The sequence below is a fragment of the Pinus tabuliformis genome, chromosome 6 (genome assembly GCF_031772625.1).
Source record: "Pinus tabuliformis cultivar Carrire ecotype Pingquan chromosome 6, CPIR1, whole genome shotgun sequence".
NCBI classification, from domain to species: Eukaryota; Viridiplantae; Streptophyta; class Pinopsida; order Pinales; family Pinaceae; genus Pinus; species Pinus tabuliformis.
The window spans coordinates 33,590,226-33,610,292 of NC_142292.1; the positions used below are offsets into that span (position 1 = coordinate 33,590,226).

The 20,067-nt window shown below is 38.0% G+C and overlaps 1 protein-coding gene across 1 annotated transcript; it reads left to right on the forward strand.

Moving 5' to 3' along the window:
* Positions 1–400: 400 nt before the first annotated feature.
* On the forward strand, positions 401–16,359 carry LOC149257078 (uncharacterized). The gene is given in 3 exon segments (XM_089413579.1): positions 401–1,102; positions 9,728–9,808; positions 15,703–16,359. Coding segments are annotated over 3 exon segments (882 nt in total). The 5' UTR covers positions 401–744; the 3' UTR covers positions 16,146–16,359.
* Positions 16,360–20,067: the final 3,708 nt, after the last annotated feature.

Below are 20,067 nucleotides of genomic sequence, written 5' to 3' on the forward strand. Positions count from 1 at the left end.
AAATAGTTACGAATTAGGTATTTACTGCGTCAAAATAACTCTTAAAACTGATATTTAACTTCAATTATTCTGTGTACGATACCTAACTTGGAAATTTAAATTTTTAACTTCAATTATTCTGTGTACGATACCTAACTTGGAAATTTAAATTTTAACATATACGCACAAAACTTAAAATTCAATATAAATTATATTAATTACTTAGAAAGTGTATGTCAATTTTCCTTCTAATTTCTTTACTTTTTGTTTTGATGGTGGAAGCGTGAGAAATAAGAATTAAAAAAAAAAAAAAGATGTCCTTGAACAATTCGTGCAATTCTGATGATATAAATTTAATAAAAACCAATATTTGGTCATATATTTTTCCCGTTAGGCTGTGGACTGACTAGTAGTTGAGGGCTCAACTAAGTTCGCTTTTCGAGAGGGTTCAACCGACTTCGCTGTCCGAGATATATCTTCTACATTTTTAAACACCAACCGTTTTATAACAGGTATAACCATACATCACGGCTTCAGGGAAGCTTCCTGTGTTCTCTTTCTGTGGCACGTGCACAAGGTTCATCAATCTGAGGAGAAAGGGATAAAATTGATATTTTGTAAAAGATTTATGAACTCCCCTTTGAAATTTTGGTGCAAACTGTAGCTTTGGGATTTAGACGCCCACAAGACATGGTCATAAAATACACTAAATCTGAAACACACAGGCAGGCGTGAATTGATCGATCGATCGAGTGGAAGGGACAAATGAATATGAATCGGACTGGGGTTATTGTGGGGGATGCGCTCCGTCAGGCATTTATGCCCAAGGACGAATACGAAAGCCTCAGAGAAGAAGAGAAGGTATGGGGTCGTCTCCAGAGACCGCTCGTCATGATGTTCGTCACGATCATATGGGTGGGGATAGTTGTTTCAGCAGTGCTCGCGCTGGTGGTTGTTTTCCCGGGAAAAGGAGAGCGCCCCTTCTGTCAAAAGCGCCGGATTCAGGCACTGCCCTCGGCTGCCTATCTCTTGACGGAGGAAGAAGCAGTCCAGTACTTTTGGTTTGGTCTGTTCTTGCCCACCAACATATTAATTGGGGTTTCTATAATTTATCTATTAGCAGGTAAGCCATCTCTCTCTGGCCTTTTTTTCCCCTTATAATTGTATTCTCACTTTTAAAAGATGTCCTCCATGCGTTTCCACCAAATGCAATATTTTCATTTATCTATTAGCAGGTAAGCCATCTCTCTCTCTGGCCTTTTTTCCCCTTACAATTGTATTCTAACTTTTAAAACATGTCCTCCATGCGTTTCCACCAAATGCAAGATTTTCACCACCTTATGTCAACAAGTTGATGGGTCTTTGAATTTGTTAGTGTGTTCTCATAATTTGTTTAGGGATGTTGTTATATATGATGCTTCCAGTTGAAGTTGATATGGATGATCTCAGTTGTGTAACTTGAATACGGTTCATGTTTCTCTTCCTCTGACTACCCCTGCTTACATAGCATGAAAACTTGAGGAATTTGTGGTAGCTTTCCTCTTAGGATCTATATAGATGTATACGGATCATGATTTTTTTAATCCTTCCTCAACATTTAAGAAAACCCAGGTTAACATTGATTATCATTAATTTTTCCAAAAACCAAGGCTTTGTTTGCAAAATTACAGAAAAAAGGAAATCAAGTGCTGTACAGGCTTTGCTTCCTCAACTCATAAGATTTTTCCCTGTTCTAGTGACACTGACAGTATATAAAGGTTCGCAGGTGCACTTGGCAGTTAATGACTTAATCCTAGTCTTCTGTTTTGCAATGAGAACACAAGTCAAAGTTGAAGTAAAAAGATTAGAATAACAAAAATAAAGATCTAAGCCACAAAAATAAAAGGGAACCTGAACGCCCAATGTTGGATCGCACCTACATATTTTGACAATGGATGAAGACTTCTCCAATTAAGCTCGATTATATTAATAAAATGGTAAGAGATGGAAAGATAAGATCTATTTTGACAATGGAGGAAGACTTCTCCAATTAAACTTGTTGATTATATTAATAAAATGGTAAAAGATGGAAAGAGGAAATCCTTATTTATAGCGAAAAAGGTAGAAACCTGTCTTAAAGTTTGAGTATCTAAGAAAAAGTGAGAGGTCCTCATTATATGAAAGTGACTCTTTGCAACTATTGAAATATGATACTACAAGGCCTAAGGCTAGAATATTATTACAAAACCAAGAGATCTCATGCAAGTTAACTCACTTACATAGAATCTAATGCCTAACAAAAGTGTTGGGTTAGATACACAACAAGGAAGAATGGCGAGGGAACTATGGTTAGGTTGGGAGATGAGTCAAGGTGCCTTTGGCACATAATATGGAGGGTTTGTTTTTCTTCTTTGGTGAGGGATGACATTTTCGTAATCTCAATAGGGGTTTTATTGTGTTTTCACAACATGTTGAAGAGTGACGGTGACTCTAATGCTGATAGGACATTAAGACCAATGTAGGAAGCTCCGATTTGATAGAACATAACATGGAAGGTTTGCTTTTCTTCTATGGTGGTGTATGGGATTTTCAGTAATCTCAATGGGGGTTTAATTGTGTTTTCACATGTTGAAGAGTGAGGGTGACGCTATTGCTGATAGAAGACATTGAGACCATTAGAAAATTCCGATTTTCTGAACATACTAGAATGGATTATATTAAGTAGTTTTGTCTTCCAGATGTCATTGACATAAGCATGTTATTCGTAGATGTCATTGACATAAGCATGTTCTAAGTGGTTACATTGGTTGCGTAACCCATAATTGCTGTACCTAGTGCATTGGCACTTGGTCATTGTGAAGCAACCGCTTTTTGATGAATTTTCTTTGGTGCTATGTAGTGTGTAAAGCCTGATGTAGGAAATGGTTACCATGAAAGGCTGTTTCTCCTTACCAAATCTCAATGTTATTTTTGTTGGGACATATTATTGGCTTTGGTTCCAATATTAGTACATTGGTTGTAGTACTAGTACTACGCAAACACATTTGTTTAGTGAGTTTTCTTAATTTGGCAATGTTAGTTTCACTACGTTATTGTGGATGTTTTTTTGGGTTGATGTTGCTCCCTTGCAAGACAGCTGTAATTTTTGTAAAGTGAAGAGAAATTTGAGCAATGATTTGTGTGTAAGTCTTTTTGGTTCCTAAAGGAAATTGGTTGTGATCTAGTTTTTAGTCTTTTATCTAGGTGAGGGGCTTTTGTCTTATTTTGACCTTTGTCTTGTAGCAATGGTCCATTTGCCACGTTGGTTATGCTACAACTTCAAACACTCCTCTCCTGTTGGTGCTTAATAGATCTTGGGTTGAGATGAATCTATGTTTGGTGTATCAAACAATCTTAAGGGCTTGAGGAGCAGAGAGACATGCTAAGGCATGTGATATTATGGTGCGAGACTTCTTGCATTGATGGTTATTCAACTAGTTCTTTAATCTCTGAATGAGTTTCCTCCTCATCTTCCTCATTCTTTTCTGACACAAGCAATCTTGTTTCTGGGCACTTGTGTCCTTTGGATTGTTTGTTGTTACACCCAAAGCATGATCCTCTAACTCACCTCACTTCCATTTTCTTGGGCAAGAGATTGTGATTGGGTTGTGGACTCAACCCTATTAGCAGACCTCCTAAAGGAGAAGAGCCACTGGATGTTAGCTCCTAAGATTTGTGGCCCCTACACTATACTCAAATGTATAATTTAGTAGCTTACAAATTGACTTTTCCCTACCATTCTAAGCTCTACCTAGTGTTTCTTGTGTCCTGCTTGAAGAACATGTGCGGGTGTGATTGCAGAGTTCAAACCAGCTTCTCAGTATTGGACAAGGATGATTCCATTTGGTTGCATCCTGAGGTCATTTTGCAAACATAAGTGTTGTCTTTGCTAGCGCACTATCTAGGAAGCTTGGTACATTGGAAGGATATACAGTCTGAATATGGTGCTTGGGAACCAGCAGAGATTCTCCTCCAATTCCTCATCTCCAGCTGTGAGGACAAGGCTGCTTTGTAATAGCGATGGCATGTTACAGTCCCAGCCTCACTCCCTTGGTTAGTGGATCAAATTTTTAATGTATTGCGGGCCATCTTTATTAAATAAGGTGCCATGAAGTAGTAGAGTTTGAAATCAATAAATGTAAGTGGCATCATTAAAGAAGTTCCACTAGTTAGTGGTTGAGGCCTCATTAATATAGGGCCACTATGCGGCTTGGGTTTTGGTCAATTAGAAACTATAAAGTGAATATTATTACATTTGGAGCTCTGTTTATGTTGGAGGCTGCTCCTTTGAAGAGGCAAGTGAACATTTCATTCAATTCTGAATATCAAAAAATGTTTGCTTATTCATATTGTTAGTTGCCAATTCTGGTTCTGTTTATTTGCTTTCTGCACCTATATTTCCATTTAGGTTGCTTTGAATATCCTGTTTCAGATAACATAGTGAGGAACACCCCAGAGGTCCCTGTAAAGGAATGCCTTGTGTGTGTGGATCCATGAAGTTGCTTAGTTAAATCCACTAGTACTATTGGAATGTGAGTGATTTGTGGCGTCAACAGAGCTAGATGATCCTGATTAATTTGTGTTTGTTTTATGGTAGTTTGGTTGTTGCTGTGGAGGCATATTACACAAGGAAGCCACTTTCTGAGAAATCCCATATATTCTTTGAGATAATCGTTCCATCATGTTCTCCATATTGACTTTGATAACCTTATCATAGGACTCTAGCCTACTTACTGTGGATATGAACTGTGATTTAAAGAGTTATCTCCATCTAGGACTAGTGGCTCTTTCTCTGGTGTCGTTTTTTTATGGGTGGCATTGGGTAGGTATTTCCTGATTAAGTTTCAAGGCAGGCTTTCTGCGTCACTTTGTATATGAATCTTAATCCTCCAAAACCACTTAAAGAGAATTGAAATACATATTCTCCTCCCTTTCATCTTTCCTATGCCATTTGAATAACCCAATTTTGCCCTTCCAGTAAAGGTTATGACAATTTTAAGTTGACTTACCATTTTACGCCCTTCTGTGGGGACTTCTCCACTAATCGTCATTGTACCTATTATATATTTGAGAATATTGCTCCAACTTTGCTGAAAAATGTTGCTATATCATAAACGTAACTGTATATATACACAGACAATCAATTGTGTTGCTACTAGTTGGTAGAACACTAAGCAGAAAATTAAATATCTACTTGTATTAAACGCGGAGGAATGATAGGAGGAATGTATATGCACACAGTCAGTGAACTAAAGGTTGTAACTATTTATAGCTACATTACTATTTATTATTCTTTTAACTATATTAGTTAATTACCATTTTCCTTATAACCAAGAATGGGAAACCCTCTCAGATTTAATTTCCACCAACAGGTGGTAACTGGGCTAAGCTTTTGGTGCCTAATTTACAAGTACCTTGCCCCAAAGGGACCAAGATAGTTGAATCTATGACCTTCCTGACTTCGGTGGAGAGATCTCATGTCTAACTCATGACAACTTGAGCTGATTTTCAGGGCAATTAGTTAGTTACTATTTATTATTACATAACAAGATACAACTCATTGAATCGCAATGACATCAGTTAAAAAACCCCTTAACTCCATTGATCAAAATCGTGGATGAAAGTTTGCATATGAACATTTTTGATTCCTATGATATTTCTACAGTAGATGTAGAAATGTTCCTGAACGTTGGAATTATTGGTGTAATCTGTACGTGTGGCCATGGCTCATACATATGTAATAATGTACTTGTTATTATTGCTAAGGCCATATTTTATTTCATTTTGTGTATTACTAGGTATGGTTGAGACTGACCTAGTCAAAACATGATATGTATGCTCAATAATCCTCCAGGTGTGTGCCCTTGTTTTTTGGGCCCATCAAGCTCCATTTTGTATCATCTCATCTTGTGATCTTCATGATCTGAAATATAAATTGCTATTAGCATAAGGTTAAGCTGCACAAAATATGGGAACGTCTGGCAATTTCCGAAATGGGTACGACTGGATATGTGGGCCCCCAAAAAATGGAAACGTTACCTGAAACATCGGGTGAAACATCATATATAAGTTTTTTAGCCTAAGGTTATGCAGCACAAAACGTGGAAATGTCTGGAAATTTCTGAAAGATAAAGTGCTATTAGCCTAAGCCCTAAGGTAAAGCTGCACAAAATGTGGAAACGTCTGGAAATATCTGAAATGAGTATGACTGGATATGTAGCCCCCAAAAAATGGAAATGTTACCCCAAACATTGGGTGAAAGTGAAACATTTACAAATACGTTAATAACACATTATGTTGCAAAAAAAAAAAAAGAATGAGACACATAAATGGCATTTTGGAAGGAAGACCAAGTCTATATTAACTCACATAGATGATTACGTGATGCAAAAATCCAAAATTAGCCTTTATACATGAGGCTGTATGTGCTAATAATGAACTAAAATATGAGCTAAAGAAAATTACTAATTACATATCATTAGTCATAACAATTCTCATCCTCATCAATAGAAATAAAACATGATGCTTGTTCAACAAAAGAGGCAACTCTACTAGTACTTTCACTTGCATCGCCAGTAATATCAAGAGCAGCAAGAGAGAGCTCTAAGTTTGGACATTCTGTACCCACATCTCAATCTTTATGAGGTCCACTTGTAATTTAAAAAAAAAAATGAAATTTGCTTAGGAGTGAAATAGAGTATATGAAAAAGGTTAAATTTGTTGAAATTGAGTAGGTATTTCCGAGTGGAGAAAACCCACGAAAAGGGAGTTGGTTGGGCAAGTTACCCAAGTGGTTGAGGTTTTAACCCAAAGTTGTGGGCTTGACACCCAAGTTAATTAATTATTTAATCTAATTTGTTGTTGAGTGGTAAAATAAGGGTTTCTTGATGGACAAGGAAAATCCCCAGAATCACTCACACAAAAGTACAAATAAGATGCCAAAGGAGAGGCCTAGACACAAATTGTGAACGATAACGGTGTTGAGTGAAAGAGCCCTAGAGAGGGCCAAGTTCTGTTCATGGAGGCCAAGATCTGCCCAAGAGAAGCCATAGGAGCATGAAAACAAGTTTGTCCAAGATGTCGAGCTGTGGATCTGCTAAGCAAGAGTGAGCTAAGTTTGGTTGGAGCAAATTTGTGACTGGTTTGGAGGTGCGGAACCCTAGCAAGGGCAGCCTGTGGGTTGGAGAAGGGGGCCGAGGCCCTGTTCTTTTAGTGTGAGACTTGTTTGTGGCCTAGTAAGCCCAACCACAGGTCTGTCTTGTGGTTTCTAAGGCAGCCTCAGAGATATAAAGGGCCAGCCGCAGGTGTTTTAGCCCAACGAGTATGGCAGAGTGCTGGACAGAGCTGGTTGTAGCAGATCAAGGGCAGAACAGAGGCAGGAAAGTGTTAACTTTTGCTGGAAGAGGGCTGGATCGGAGGTTAAGGGCTGTTTTAGCAGCAGCAGAAGGCTTGGACGGAAAGGCCGAGGGCAGATCTGTGCTTAGGAAGGTTGGCCGAGGTCGGTAATAAACCATTAGAGGGTCTGTTCTGAGTTTTATAGAATAGCTGAGGGCAAGAAGACCTCGCTGAGGGCACAGATAGGCACAGGTAGGCTGGTTAGGGCCGCAAAGGGTCTGTTCTGAGGCTAGGCGCAAACAGAGAAGGAGGCCGAGAAGCCTCAGCTCTGTGATCAGAAAGTCTAAGTGCCTCAGGATGATGTCTGAGTAGTGGATCTGGATCACTGAGTGAGTGGGCTGAAGAGATAAACCCAGATATGAGGAGCTGTTCTTGAAGTCTGCGAAGAGGGCAGCAAGATTGATAGTGATCTAAAGAGAGCTGATCACTGTGTGAATGTTGGGGGCAAAGTATAGCAAGAAGCAGTGGACAAGAGGACTGAAGGAGCTGACTGCAAAGGACTGCCATCAACAAGTAAGTCACGGTTTGTCTCTATGTTTTATTGGACATATTGAATATCTAAAGGATCAGATCTCAAGCCATAGATCAGTCAAAAGACAGACTGTGTATTTTATTGTGTACTATGTATACTAGTTTGTATTAGGTTTCATAAAGGGCCATGATCCCTGGTATGGGAGCCCTAATGTTTTCTTATTGATGGACTAATGAGAAACGAGTTTTGGGCTCACAAAACTTGTGCACTTTATCGATTTCACTGCTGATATATTTCTGCTGTGCAAATCGCTTTTGTGTTGGGCCTCTCTAGTGTGTTGTGTTCCTATCTAAGGTACATACCAGACCTAGAGGGCATGGAAATTTCAACAAAATTAAGTGTTTTTGGGCCATAGAAGGGAGCTGCACCCTTCTTGGCCGCATGAGCGGGCCTGAAAGAGTGAGTTAAATCACCGAAATGTCGTGGTTTCCCCTCTAAAGAAATGTCGTGGTTTCCCCTCGAAAGATCAGCGGTCACACCATTTGGTGTTTCGGAATTGAAATGATGTACGGTAGAGCTGGCGGCGTTTTGGCCTAGTTTTGGTATCTTTTGGATACTGTTATGCTGCCCCGGGAGGCATTTCATGCAGCACAAGCCTGAGGGTTCTTTATTTTGGCATTCTGTCTTGTGATTGGCATCTTTGTCTTAGGTGCACTTGTATATTTTTTTTTCAGCGCTGGTGCTTCTCTCAAGTACACTAGACCGATCTCTCTCTAGCACACTTGTGAGGAGGATGTTATTTCAGAATTTGGGTGCGATTTGGTTCCATTTATTCTTCTATTGGACCTTATAAATATTAACATTGAATGCTCTTAATTTATGCAAATGAACATATACCTAGTTATTTCTGTTAAACACATTATTACTATAATATTGTGTCAATAATCAGCCACTAAGCCAGGCTCATTCTCGTGTGACATGGGGTTGATTCTGACTGCTACTTCTCTAACCTCTAGGTGCACTGCACACCTCCCATGCATGGCATAGAGGTTACGTGAGGTTTGAACCAGCGACGTTGTATGGAGTCCCTTTACAGTACACTATTGCCAAGTGATCTACATGACAGCTTGAAGGATCCTCTAATTTATATTTTCAGTGTTGTAATTGAAAGAATCTGTTCTCATCTCTTTTATTTACTCTTTCTGATGAGAAATAATTATCTGCTTTGGGTAGCCTTTTTTAATAAATTTTTAAAGTTATAAATTGCATATTTAAAATGAGATCTTCAATAATGTTTCCATCCTACAATCTGGTTATATTCCTGTTAGACACTGGCTCTTACTCTATTGAAGCTTTTGTAAACATTTCACAATATATTCCCTCTCTAGATTGGAGGTCTCAAGTTACTATATGGTGGTAAAATTTCCCCTTGAAACATGAACATCTATGCAAAGTTTTTGTGATATCCTCAGCAGCCTCTGAAATATAGGTTTTGGGCTTTTTCAATGGACAGACATTTAGGTGTCTCAGGTGTCTACATTCAACTCGATATTGCTCTTTCATGACTTTGTACTGGAAACCCTTATAGTTTTCTGTGACCACATAAATCTTCCCGGCAGCTGGCTGCAGTTAATGTCAGTTTATGAGTGATTGCCAGGTGCAAGGGAAACTGCATAGGACTTATGGCAAAGTTGTGTGAGATCTTACTTTCATGGTTTTTGTGGATACTCATTGAAGGTGTTTTTTTCTGGCATTTTATAGTGTATATTTATAATTGAGGACTAATGTTTTTCTATCTTTTCGATCTGTACATGCACAAAAAGGCATGCAGCTAATTCTTTCTTAAATGATGCCTTGTTGCAGGGATTGCTGTTGCATATTCTGCTCCACAAAGACATGGATGCTTGAAGATTGTGGAGAATAATTACTGCACATCTAAGCGGGGTAAGTTGCTGTATGTAAATACTAAACAGACATACATATCAATAATCATCATTATATTACAAGTTCCTGTCTATCCTGGTTTACATGATCTAGAACCTTTATGTTTAAAAGCCTGCAAATTAGAGGTAACTTGTATAAAGACAGCAACCACTACTAAAACAGTTTTGACCTTACAACACTCACATCCCTGGTAGTGGTGTCTACTGGAAATTTCATAACTGTATCAGACCAATAAGTTGAAACACACGTTAGTTGTTCTCTGCCTAAAATTAAAAGGCATTTAACTCTGATGTTCTGAAGTCAACATTCAAAATGGAAATGGATTCGGGAATCTAAAAACAGCAGTCAACAGAAGATAGACGATATACACCTTGAAAGTTGAATTATAGGCACATGACAGTAAAGGTACTGAAAGCATATAACATAAGTCGTTGTCTACCGAGGCGTCAATTTTGCCTGGATGGTAAAAAATTGCTGGAATCTGGCCATTTGTTTTTTCAAAATATAACAGTAGGAGTGTCTGAATGGTGTTTTTGATGGTGGAAATGGATTAAGCACCATCAAAAACCCCTGGGGCAACCAAAATCTTGAAGCTGGACAGCTGTAACCTGGATTTCCAAATTTTTTTCCGGATTTTATCAATATCGTGCCGGAATTTCCATTGTTTTCTGGGCAAAAATGATGCCTCGTTAGACTACGGCTATAACATATAGAATAGGTCATCTTCTCATAGCTTCCTCTAGGACAGGTAATCTTCAGAACTCCCTCAATAGGACAGCTACATAGCAGTTTTACATGCAAATGAATAAACATGCTCTTGTCTATATTAGTGCTTGTATTTAGATCTTGATGGGTAAATGTGACTGTGCTCTGCTTTTGATTGTTTTGAGAATTTAAAGTTGGTAATTGCCAAATGGAAATGGCTTTCATTTAAGCTGTACTTCAAGTGATTGCAAGTACTATTTACAGACTTAGTGTAAGGAATTGTGACAGATTGGACAGCATTCATAGACTTCGAGAGAAAAATGTGTAAGACTTTAGTGATCTAGGGTGATTTTTCCCTAGGGTTTCCTGTAGCAAATAAATTTCTTCCTGCAGTCTACAATTTAATTCAACATAATTGTTGTATTTTTCAGTGAGCAGTACTATTCCTTAGTAATTTCTGCAGAGCATGTATCATTCAATAATTTCAATCTTTTCATTGACAATATGGTAAATCCCAGCAGTACAGTAATCTCAGTGGGGCAATGTATCATTTAGCAGTTTCAATTCTTTCATCAATACATCAAACCCAACATCATAGTGCTAATTGCCCAGCGAATCCATGGAACATATAAGTCAATACCAATGTGGAAAAAGTTGACCTCAGGAATAAATCGGCAAGGGTCAAGAATTGAAAAAATTGTCAAAGTCGGGAGGTTTTTGAAAAAATTGGCAAAAACTCGGCAAAATTAAAAAAATACCAAATATTCATTTAAAAAAAATTCTTTTAGCATCTAAAGTATCCACAACATCAAATAAATTCATTTCCACTTAAACCTGAAAATAAAGCTAATATATAATACGTATAAGAAGTCTAGTGCTACATCACATATCAAAATAGTGAATCAAGTCCTGACTCAATGTCAACTCTTAAGAGTCAAAATATCAACAAAAAATATAATAAATGTATGTCATGAGTCATCTACATGTCATAAAGTAATCGGTCACTGAGATCCAATGCCCCTTTTATGGGATTAGGGCATGGTTTTGCCTTTTCCTCTAGAGGAAGAAGGCCTTGTCCCTGGGGCTACAAATGGACTCTGTCGTCCTCTAGAAGCAAAAAAATGAGGTGGCCTCTGTCCTCTGCTACAGCCCATCCTAGATGGTGTCACCTCCTCCTCATCCTTCCCCTGCGTTGCCTCCTGACCCTGCTCCTCCTCCTCTACCTCCGGCTCTCTTCTTTGAATGCACCAGACATTTACGCAAGGGTTATGACACTAGTTAATCCTCTCCACAAACTGTGCATTTGGCTTATTCAACTCTCAAGATCATCAGTTCTCCTTGCTGCCTTAATAAACCTATGTTACCGGATCCGTCATGCTTGGGGGCTGGATCTGCGGATCCCCGATTCAGAAACGGATTCGGATCCAGATCCATTGGGATCTGCCCAAGATCTGTCTGTATCAGCGAGCATTTTTTGCATGTTACAATGAACATTTTGTATTTCGCATGCGGGGTGTTGTTCTAATCCCCTAGCACTTGTCACATTTCAATAAAACAACGGGGAGAGGGGCACAGGACAAAGCCGCGATAAAGGCGGCAGGAATGGCATGCAATGAAGAGAAGGGGTTAAGCACAGAGATGACCCACCAAACCAAACCAGCGTGAGCAACTGTATTCAACGAAATCATGGATACCCGCAATTGTAGTCAAGTCGCCAGCGTGACTGACCCACCAAACCTGAGAGCGATGCCGGTATTATTATATAATACTTATTATATGTAATTAGTAACTATTCAACATTTCATTGTCGCAATTTCCTTTTTAAAGACACTCGATACACACATTTCGGCTGTTCGGTGGGGATCGCACAAAGATCGGAGCTTTCAGCATGAGCAATTGTATTCAACGAAATCATGGATACCCGTGTGAAAATGGCAGTTTATTAAAAATTACATAAATTATATAGTTAAAAAGTTATACATTTATAGAAGTTGTTTCCAATTATTATATATATGAAAAATTATATAATTAAAAATATATATAAAATTCATCATTAAGTTTAACAATTATGTTTTACTGTTTATATTTATAAGTTTCCAATTATATATATATATGAAAAATTATATGATTAAAAAATTATATATAATTCATCATTAAATTTACCAATTATTTATTTTTATGTAATTTTTATTTTTAAAAATATATTTATACTCGCCGTTTACCTACTGTATCCAGATCTTGGTTTTTCAAAAAACTAGCAGATCCGTATCGATATCCGGATCCTGGTAACTTAGCAATAAACACCCTAATTATACCTTGCTGCTTATCCACAGGTGCCCTAATAGGCTTCGCTGCCCCAGGCCAGTCTTGGAAGGGATTTCGCTTCCACAATTGACCCTCAGATGGATTTGCTACCTCAATTGACCTTCCAGCAAGGATTCACTGTCACAGTTGACCCTCAGAAAGGATCTGCTGCCATGATTGATCCCTTGGCAAGGGTCTGCTGCCTAATTTATCCTTCAAAAAGGATCTGCTGCTACAAGTAACGCTGCAGGGGTAGTCAGTATCTGATGACAGAGCTTCAGTGGGACCTTGCTGTCTCAAAGAAGGCTTCTTAGATTGATGGTTGCCTTAGTTATGCCTCAGGCTCCTGCGCTGCCACTGTTAGCCTCAAATAATGGCACAGGGGATGATTCGCTGCCCAGATATGACCTTAAAGAGCGACCACTTCCATGAAAATGCTACAGAAATGGCAGACAGCCACAGTAGGGTTTCTCACACCCTCGCTATCTCAGATCAGCGGTTTTCATACCTTGACTGCCCAGGATAATATCTCAGAGAGTCAGGAGCCTATGCTGCCACTGAATGCTGCCACAGAAAACTCCCTGAGATAGGCTGCTGCCTTCAGGAACTGGCCCAGACAGACCTACAAAAGAGTTCTTTGCTGCCCTTTGCTGCCCAGTTAATGCCACATATTGTTCCACAAAACCCTTGTTGCCACAGATAGATGAATGACGCATCAGAAATTAATCTAAGTGGAGCAAAGAGAGAAAAGGGGTCTTAAAACCCTCAAGAGCCTCAGCTCACAAATCAGAAAGATCAACAATCCACGATGAGAAAAGATTCTCCTCTCTCTTTTTTAATATATTTAGATTCCCTTTGGCTAACAAGTTTCCTTCCATTTTTCCCCAAATATGGCTTTAATCACAAGTTTTCCCTCAATTACTTCAAATTATTCAAGGTTACCCCAATAACATCAAATAATGGGTAACCCCCTTTAGAAATGATTGTAGTCTAGAGGGTTGGATAGGATTTTGTCCTCTCTTGGGCAAATTAATTAGAAGAGGACATTACATTCCCCCTCCCTTGGATGCTTTGTCCTCAAAGCATGATAAGGCAGATAGTGAAAGAAAATCCTTTGTCGAATGCCAAGCAGTGTCTTTAGTGTGCAGGTGTTCTTATTGTTTAAAGCCTCCACTATTTACCTGGTTTGAGCTGCTGCTTTGTCACTTCTTCACCACCCGTCTTGTGTGCCTTTTTCTTCAAGGTTTTTTTTTTGTTACATAGCTTTGGTTACAAGCTTTTTTTATGCATGATTGACCCTTATAAGATGAGGCGGTTTATTTCTCATTGGGGTTGGGATATTCAGAGTTTTTTTCACTTTGATAGCTCATTCATTACCCAGGAATTGGGTGGGGGCTCATGAGGGAGGTAGAGCTTAGTCTAGGCTTTTGTCCATGCATTTTATTATATTCTAGCCAATCTTTTGCATTTTATCATTATGGCTCATGCTCTTTCTTTTCTTTTTGCTGTATCAACCTCCTAGTGAATTTTTTTTGGGCCTATACTCAAGGATGAGAAAAACAGGGAACCGGTACTAGTGAAAAATAACAATCAACCCAATGATGGGACATGGATATAAAGGAAAGATGGATAGTGTTAAGTATGGATTATCATGGACACACAACATCAGTTACTGCCTCCTATTTGTGCCCTTTCTGGACAGTGGAAAGAAAGGCTTCAAGGAAAGTCACACTGGACTAGGGGCAAAAGATAATTACCAAGGTGAAGCATGGAAACAAGGATACAACCAAAAGCAGTCTATCATACAATTCAACCTGTAATTCATACTAGAATGCCCGTAAACATTAAATGAAAGCACTTGGTTAGAAAAATGGTTAGTAAATGACCCACTTTCATCTGATGAGTAGGCTAGATGTAATCTTTGATAAAGCACTGAATGAAGTATGGGTGGAAGGCCTTTGAGGCTAGTTATCATCACAGCGACACTGCCTGGCAAGCTGAACAAATAGGAGAAAATTTTTTGGGGTTACCTACCCACTTGGGTGGGTAACAGTGCAGTGCCTTTTATGTTAATTTTTCCTCTGCAGGCCATCTTTCTTCAAATGAAGAGAGTAGTTTGTATTGGTGGATTTTAAAACATTAATCTCATTAGATAACATTATAATTTACATCTTTCTTCAAATGAAGAAAGTAGTTTGTATTGGTGGATTTTAAAACATTAATCTCATTAGATAACATTATAGTTTAGATCTTGTGGGGTATGTTTCCAGTTTATTTCTCGCTTTTGTTCTCTGTTTTAATTGATTGAGTGGCTATTTTATGAAGAGAGGCAAACTTTACTTTCGGTATTGTGTTATATGTGGCTTCTTGTCTGTTTCTTGGTAAATCTGAAAATCTTAGCTGTTGTAAGTTGCAGTATTGTAGGATTTTCAACTAAAAACACTTGCTGGTGTTTATATTCCCAGAACTCTGGAATTTGGACATCTAATACTAATACTTCCCATATTTTTTGCTGTTCCTCTTATATTTGAGCAACTTTAGTATCTAATAATGTCTACGAAGGCAGGTTAATAGGTTATACGTGAAATCATAAATGATGTTAAACTTGGACATGTCTAATGTGTAATATACTTGTCCAGCAATATGAAAATGATGTGGATTCAAGTAGACCTGAATGAAAATTATATATGTTCTTTTAAATTCACTTAGCTGCTGATGTTTCTAGTTCAATTTCTTGAGGAAAGTTGTTATAAAGCTGTTTGTTTGTATTCTTTAGCTCAAAATATACAACATTTGTACATGCTTAACTTTTCTTGTCTCTTCAAGAAATGGTTCTCCAAATATGGTAGGAATCTCAGATCCTTCGACTTCAATCTTAATTGCAGGTGGTGTCCGTTGTCTTGCAATACTCAATGTTGTTTTTGCAGTGATTTTTGCATTTTGTGCACTGCTTCTTGGGCCAACTATCCTCACTCAAGAAAGTGATTGATCTAGTATATTATTCTGGTGCTATGAAGTTATGTGTTGGGGCCTTGTCTTCTTATTTGGAGGCACTCCATTTTTCTTAAGGCACAAGGCAACTGTCATTCTTGATGAAGGTGAACCTTATGGCAGCCTCACAGTAGGTTTTGAGATGCTTGAGGCTCCAACACAATTATCACAAGTTGAGTTGGAGAGGCGCATTAATGCAGCATTCAACTCCTGGATGGGATCCTCACTTTTGTCATCAGATGAAGAGGATGGGCTCCGCACAACTGGCCTAGATGATGTGTGGGAAGATGATGATGTTTATAGCATACCGACAGTCATAAATGCTACAAGATCCTGAAGTCTTAGGAATGCACAAGCTTTTTTGTTGGTAACACAATTTGGTTGATATTATCAATCCTGTCCATCAGAGATTCTATTTGACATCAATTTGAATGTTGGTACTAAAACCAGGTGGCAATTGCACTGGAACCATTGTAAATGTATATTTCTTTATATTGTTTTTACTGAAAAGGTTCATGACATGGATCATCTTAATATATAAACATTATCTATCCTGGCATGGTTTTCTGTTTAGAAAGGCATGTAGCTCATATCTCGACAATTCCAGTCCTCCCTTCGAATCTTATATACTTGGGTGGTAGGCAAAAGAAAGCAGGACTGTGGGAAGAAATGAAGAAATTATATCTACCAAATATGACCACATATTAAACAGAAGTGTACAGAAGCAACCAGTGGGACTGGTGTAGACATGCCATACTTGATCAATAGCACAGAGGAAACGGTCAATCCCATGGACTGGTATGTATGAAGATGCATATTGGAACAATCCAATGGGACCATATTTTGAATAAAGGTGACTTCAGGCAGTCAACGGTGTTTATGTGCATCATTAAATTGTAACAAAGTTTTTGCAATCCACGTGATTTATATAACACAAAGAGTTAGCTCCACTGGTTGCCAATATTATTGAGTATTTGGCTAGTTCTGTGCGAGTAAGTGCTTGGTTCAAATCCTTTAGGATTGGGTATTTGGCTAGTTCTGTGCGAGTAAGTGCTTAGTTCAAATCCTTTAGGATTAGACACATTAGTTTAGTTTACTAGGATGCTATCTGTGAATGTGGGGAGGCATCCCTTAGATTTCCTCATGACTTTTAGTTTAGTTTACTCGGATGCTATCTGTAAATGTGGGTACAGTGCATTCAGGCATGCAATGCAAATCAACTTTGTGCTGTTTAGTTGTCTCTGTGCATGAATTGGTCTTCGATGTGTATGTGAGGGGGAGAATAATGGTTGTAGGTGTTTTTTACTTTTAAGATGAGCTTTAGGTATGCTGTATGCTGTTTACTCGAGATGCGGTGGAGAGTGCTCTCCATTCTTTGCCCATTCACACAAGCAGGGGCTTTTAGGTGAGAAACATTCTAGTTCAACGCTCATAATATGGAGACGAAATATAATAAAAGCTACTTATGCAGGACTCTAAAATTACAATAGAATCTGCGGCTAAGGTGCTGAGAGTGAATATCTTCTTTATTGTAAAATAATGGGTTCCTTGATTATGTTTTATATAAACAGAAGGGAATTGTACGTAATTTTTTTTAATACAACATACTATTTGTGCAGAGGCAGTGTATTCCCAGAATTACTGAACTTGAGAGAGTGCAGCACGGTTTCTCGAAGAACATGTCATAAAATTATGCACAAGTATCCGTCTCCAGGATTTATAGTGAGCTTCATTATTTAAATGATTGAGAAATGGGATTAGAGTAGGAATCAAATTTCTGATTAACCTAGATTCTTTCGGGGATCAAAAGTTTCTTATTGTGGTCTCAGATCTTCGACCAAAAGAGGTATCTTTCCAAGAACGCTGAAAAACTGAAAATTAAGTGGAACACTGAACGTTGCTCATAGAGGTATCTCTGCTCTATGTGAACTTCGAAAAACTGAGAAATAATTGAACACTTAGTTCCAATGTTGCGAAAAATCGTGATCGGGATTAAATATGCGAGGGTCTGTAATCCGAAAAAAGGGGCAAAAAATGGGGAAAAAAATCAAGATTTGTTTGTTTGTTTGTTTGTTTCGGAAAAATTGCGATTTTCGCAACACTAAATCATACATATTCTTTATATTAACAACTATTAGGGGAATTTTGAGATCAAAAATGGGTTTCCAAACAAAAAACATACTTAAAAAAAGAACCAATGCGATTCAAGATGATAATGTCATCCCTAGAGGAGAATATTTTAAAGGAAAAACATAAAACTAATTTTTTATTGTATTTTTTGCTAATTTCCTTGTAGATTTACTCAAATGTCAAGTGCACATACCCATTAAATGCAGAATTAAATTCTACATCCATTTTAAATTCTAGATAGACCCACATTAGGAAAAAAATTTAAAAATACATTCCAAAAAATGTGTTCAATTTTTTCAATGTAGGGCTACTCAGAAATATGAAGAGGGGTACTCGTTGGATGTGAAATTTAATTCCTTAAAAATCAACTCTTTTTTATTATTTACTTTCAAAAGTTCATTTTAAACTTTATAATTCCCCAATTATTTTATTCATGATTCAATACCTAAATGGTCCATAATAAGTTACCCAAGTATCATGCATTATTTCCCTCTTTAATAGGTTGCCCAAGCCTCATGCACTATTTCCCCATGAGAGTTTTACCCCACAAGCTATGAACTATGGTGTTCCAATATTTGATTTATGTGTGTCCTAAGCGGTTCAATCTGATGGCACATATTTTTTTTTTAAGCAATTGTACTGAATTTTTAATAGCCAGAATTATACTTCATTCTCAACTTTACATTTGATGAAAAAAATCCTACGAAAAATGTTAAGTCACCATTGGATCACTTGTGTAGGAACGATTGTCATAGTCAAATTAATAAAATATAAAAACACTCAAAGTATTACATTAGACGCATATTTAAATTGTAAAAACACAAAAAATTTTACATTAGAAGCATACTTAAACCTGAAAATTACATTAGGCAAAGAAAAACTTCAACTTAGCTCGCGTCGAAAATTTAAATATCCTAAAACCAATAGTTCATGTGAATTAGAACAGTTATAAAATTCTCCAGTCTTGTGATGCTAAGAATGAATTTGAATAATGAGTGCCATTTTTGTAGAAACATGTGCCAAACTCATTGCATTATGGACACTACATAAACTAAGAGCAAAAACCAAAAATGATTTATTACCCATAAAGTGGTTTTAGGATTGTAATTGAATGGTTGGGAGTGGGAAGCTTTCTCTTTGTCCTTGTAGATTGTTGTGGGAACTTTTCAATGTTGACGTGGAGAATATTTTGGTTGTTGAGATACAAAATTGTTTGTGTTTTGTGAAAGGAGATGATTAACCATCAATTCCAAAGCATTCAAGCAATATATCAGTCGAAACAACAAGCGCATTGCCAAATCCATTTAAGAGCTAAAGCTACATTGTTGGAAATAATACTGAGAGGGGGGTGAATCAGTATTATCAAGTTCTTTTAATAAATCTTTATTATTTATACTTTGAATTATTTTTGCATGTCAGTACCATAAAATAATGAGCATGAACAAAGAAAACAGATAGTCACACCAAAGAACACCAGATGTAAGGTGGAAACCCAATGTGGGTGAAAACCACCTGCTGCAATATGTCTCTATCTTCTTTCAAATTAGAAACTCCTTTTACAATGGTTTTGTACTGGTGCAGTCCTTTACCAGAACGCAGGCTGCAACCTGTAGAGAGCTACAACTCTCTCGTTTTCCAGTCTCTCCTGGAAGGGAGCTACAACCCCCTACTTCTTTTCTTTCAAGGATCACTTTTCATAAATTTTCAAACTGGATCCATAAACATCAAGAGATCATCAAGTACAAGTAAATCACCCAGTCAACTGCAGTAACAAGATCAACAATAACAGTAAACTAAACCCAGAACACCTTATCAACAGAGAAAAGTCAGCCAACAAAAGATCTTAAGACAGATACGCAGTTTTTCTTTTTCTGGCCTGCGAGCGTACGCACTTCACCTTCTGCACCTCTGCGTATACCTGCAGAGACCTTTCTGCCGCACCGCGTACCCACGCACTGTTTCTTCAATCACTCTGCGTACTGTTACTGTAGGTACGCACCCACAGATACTATCGCGCCGCGTACTGCTACTGTAGCCACGCACCCACAGATGCTATCGCGCCGCGTACCCACGCACCTGTGGCTTCTGAAGCACCGCGTACTTTCCCTGTGCCCACGCACCTGAACCTC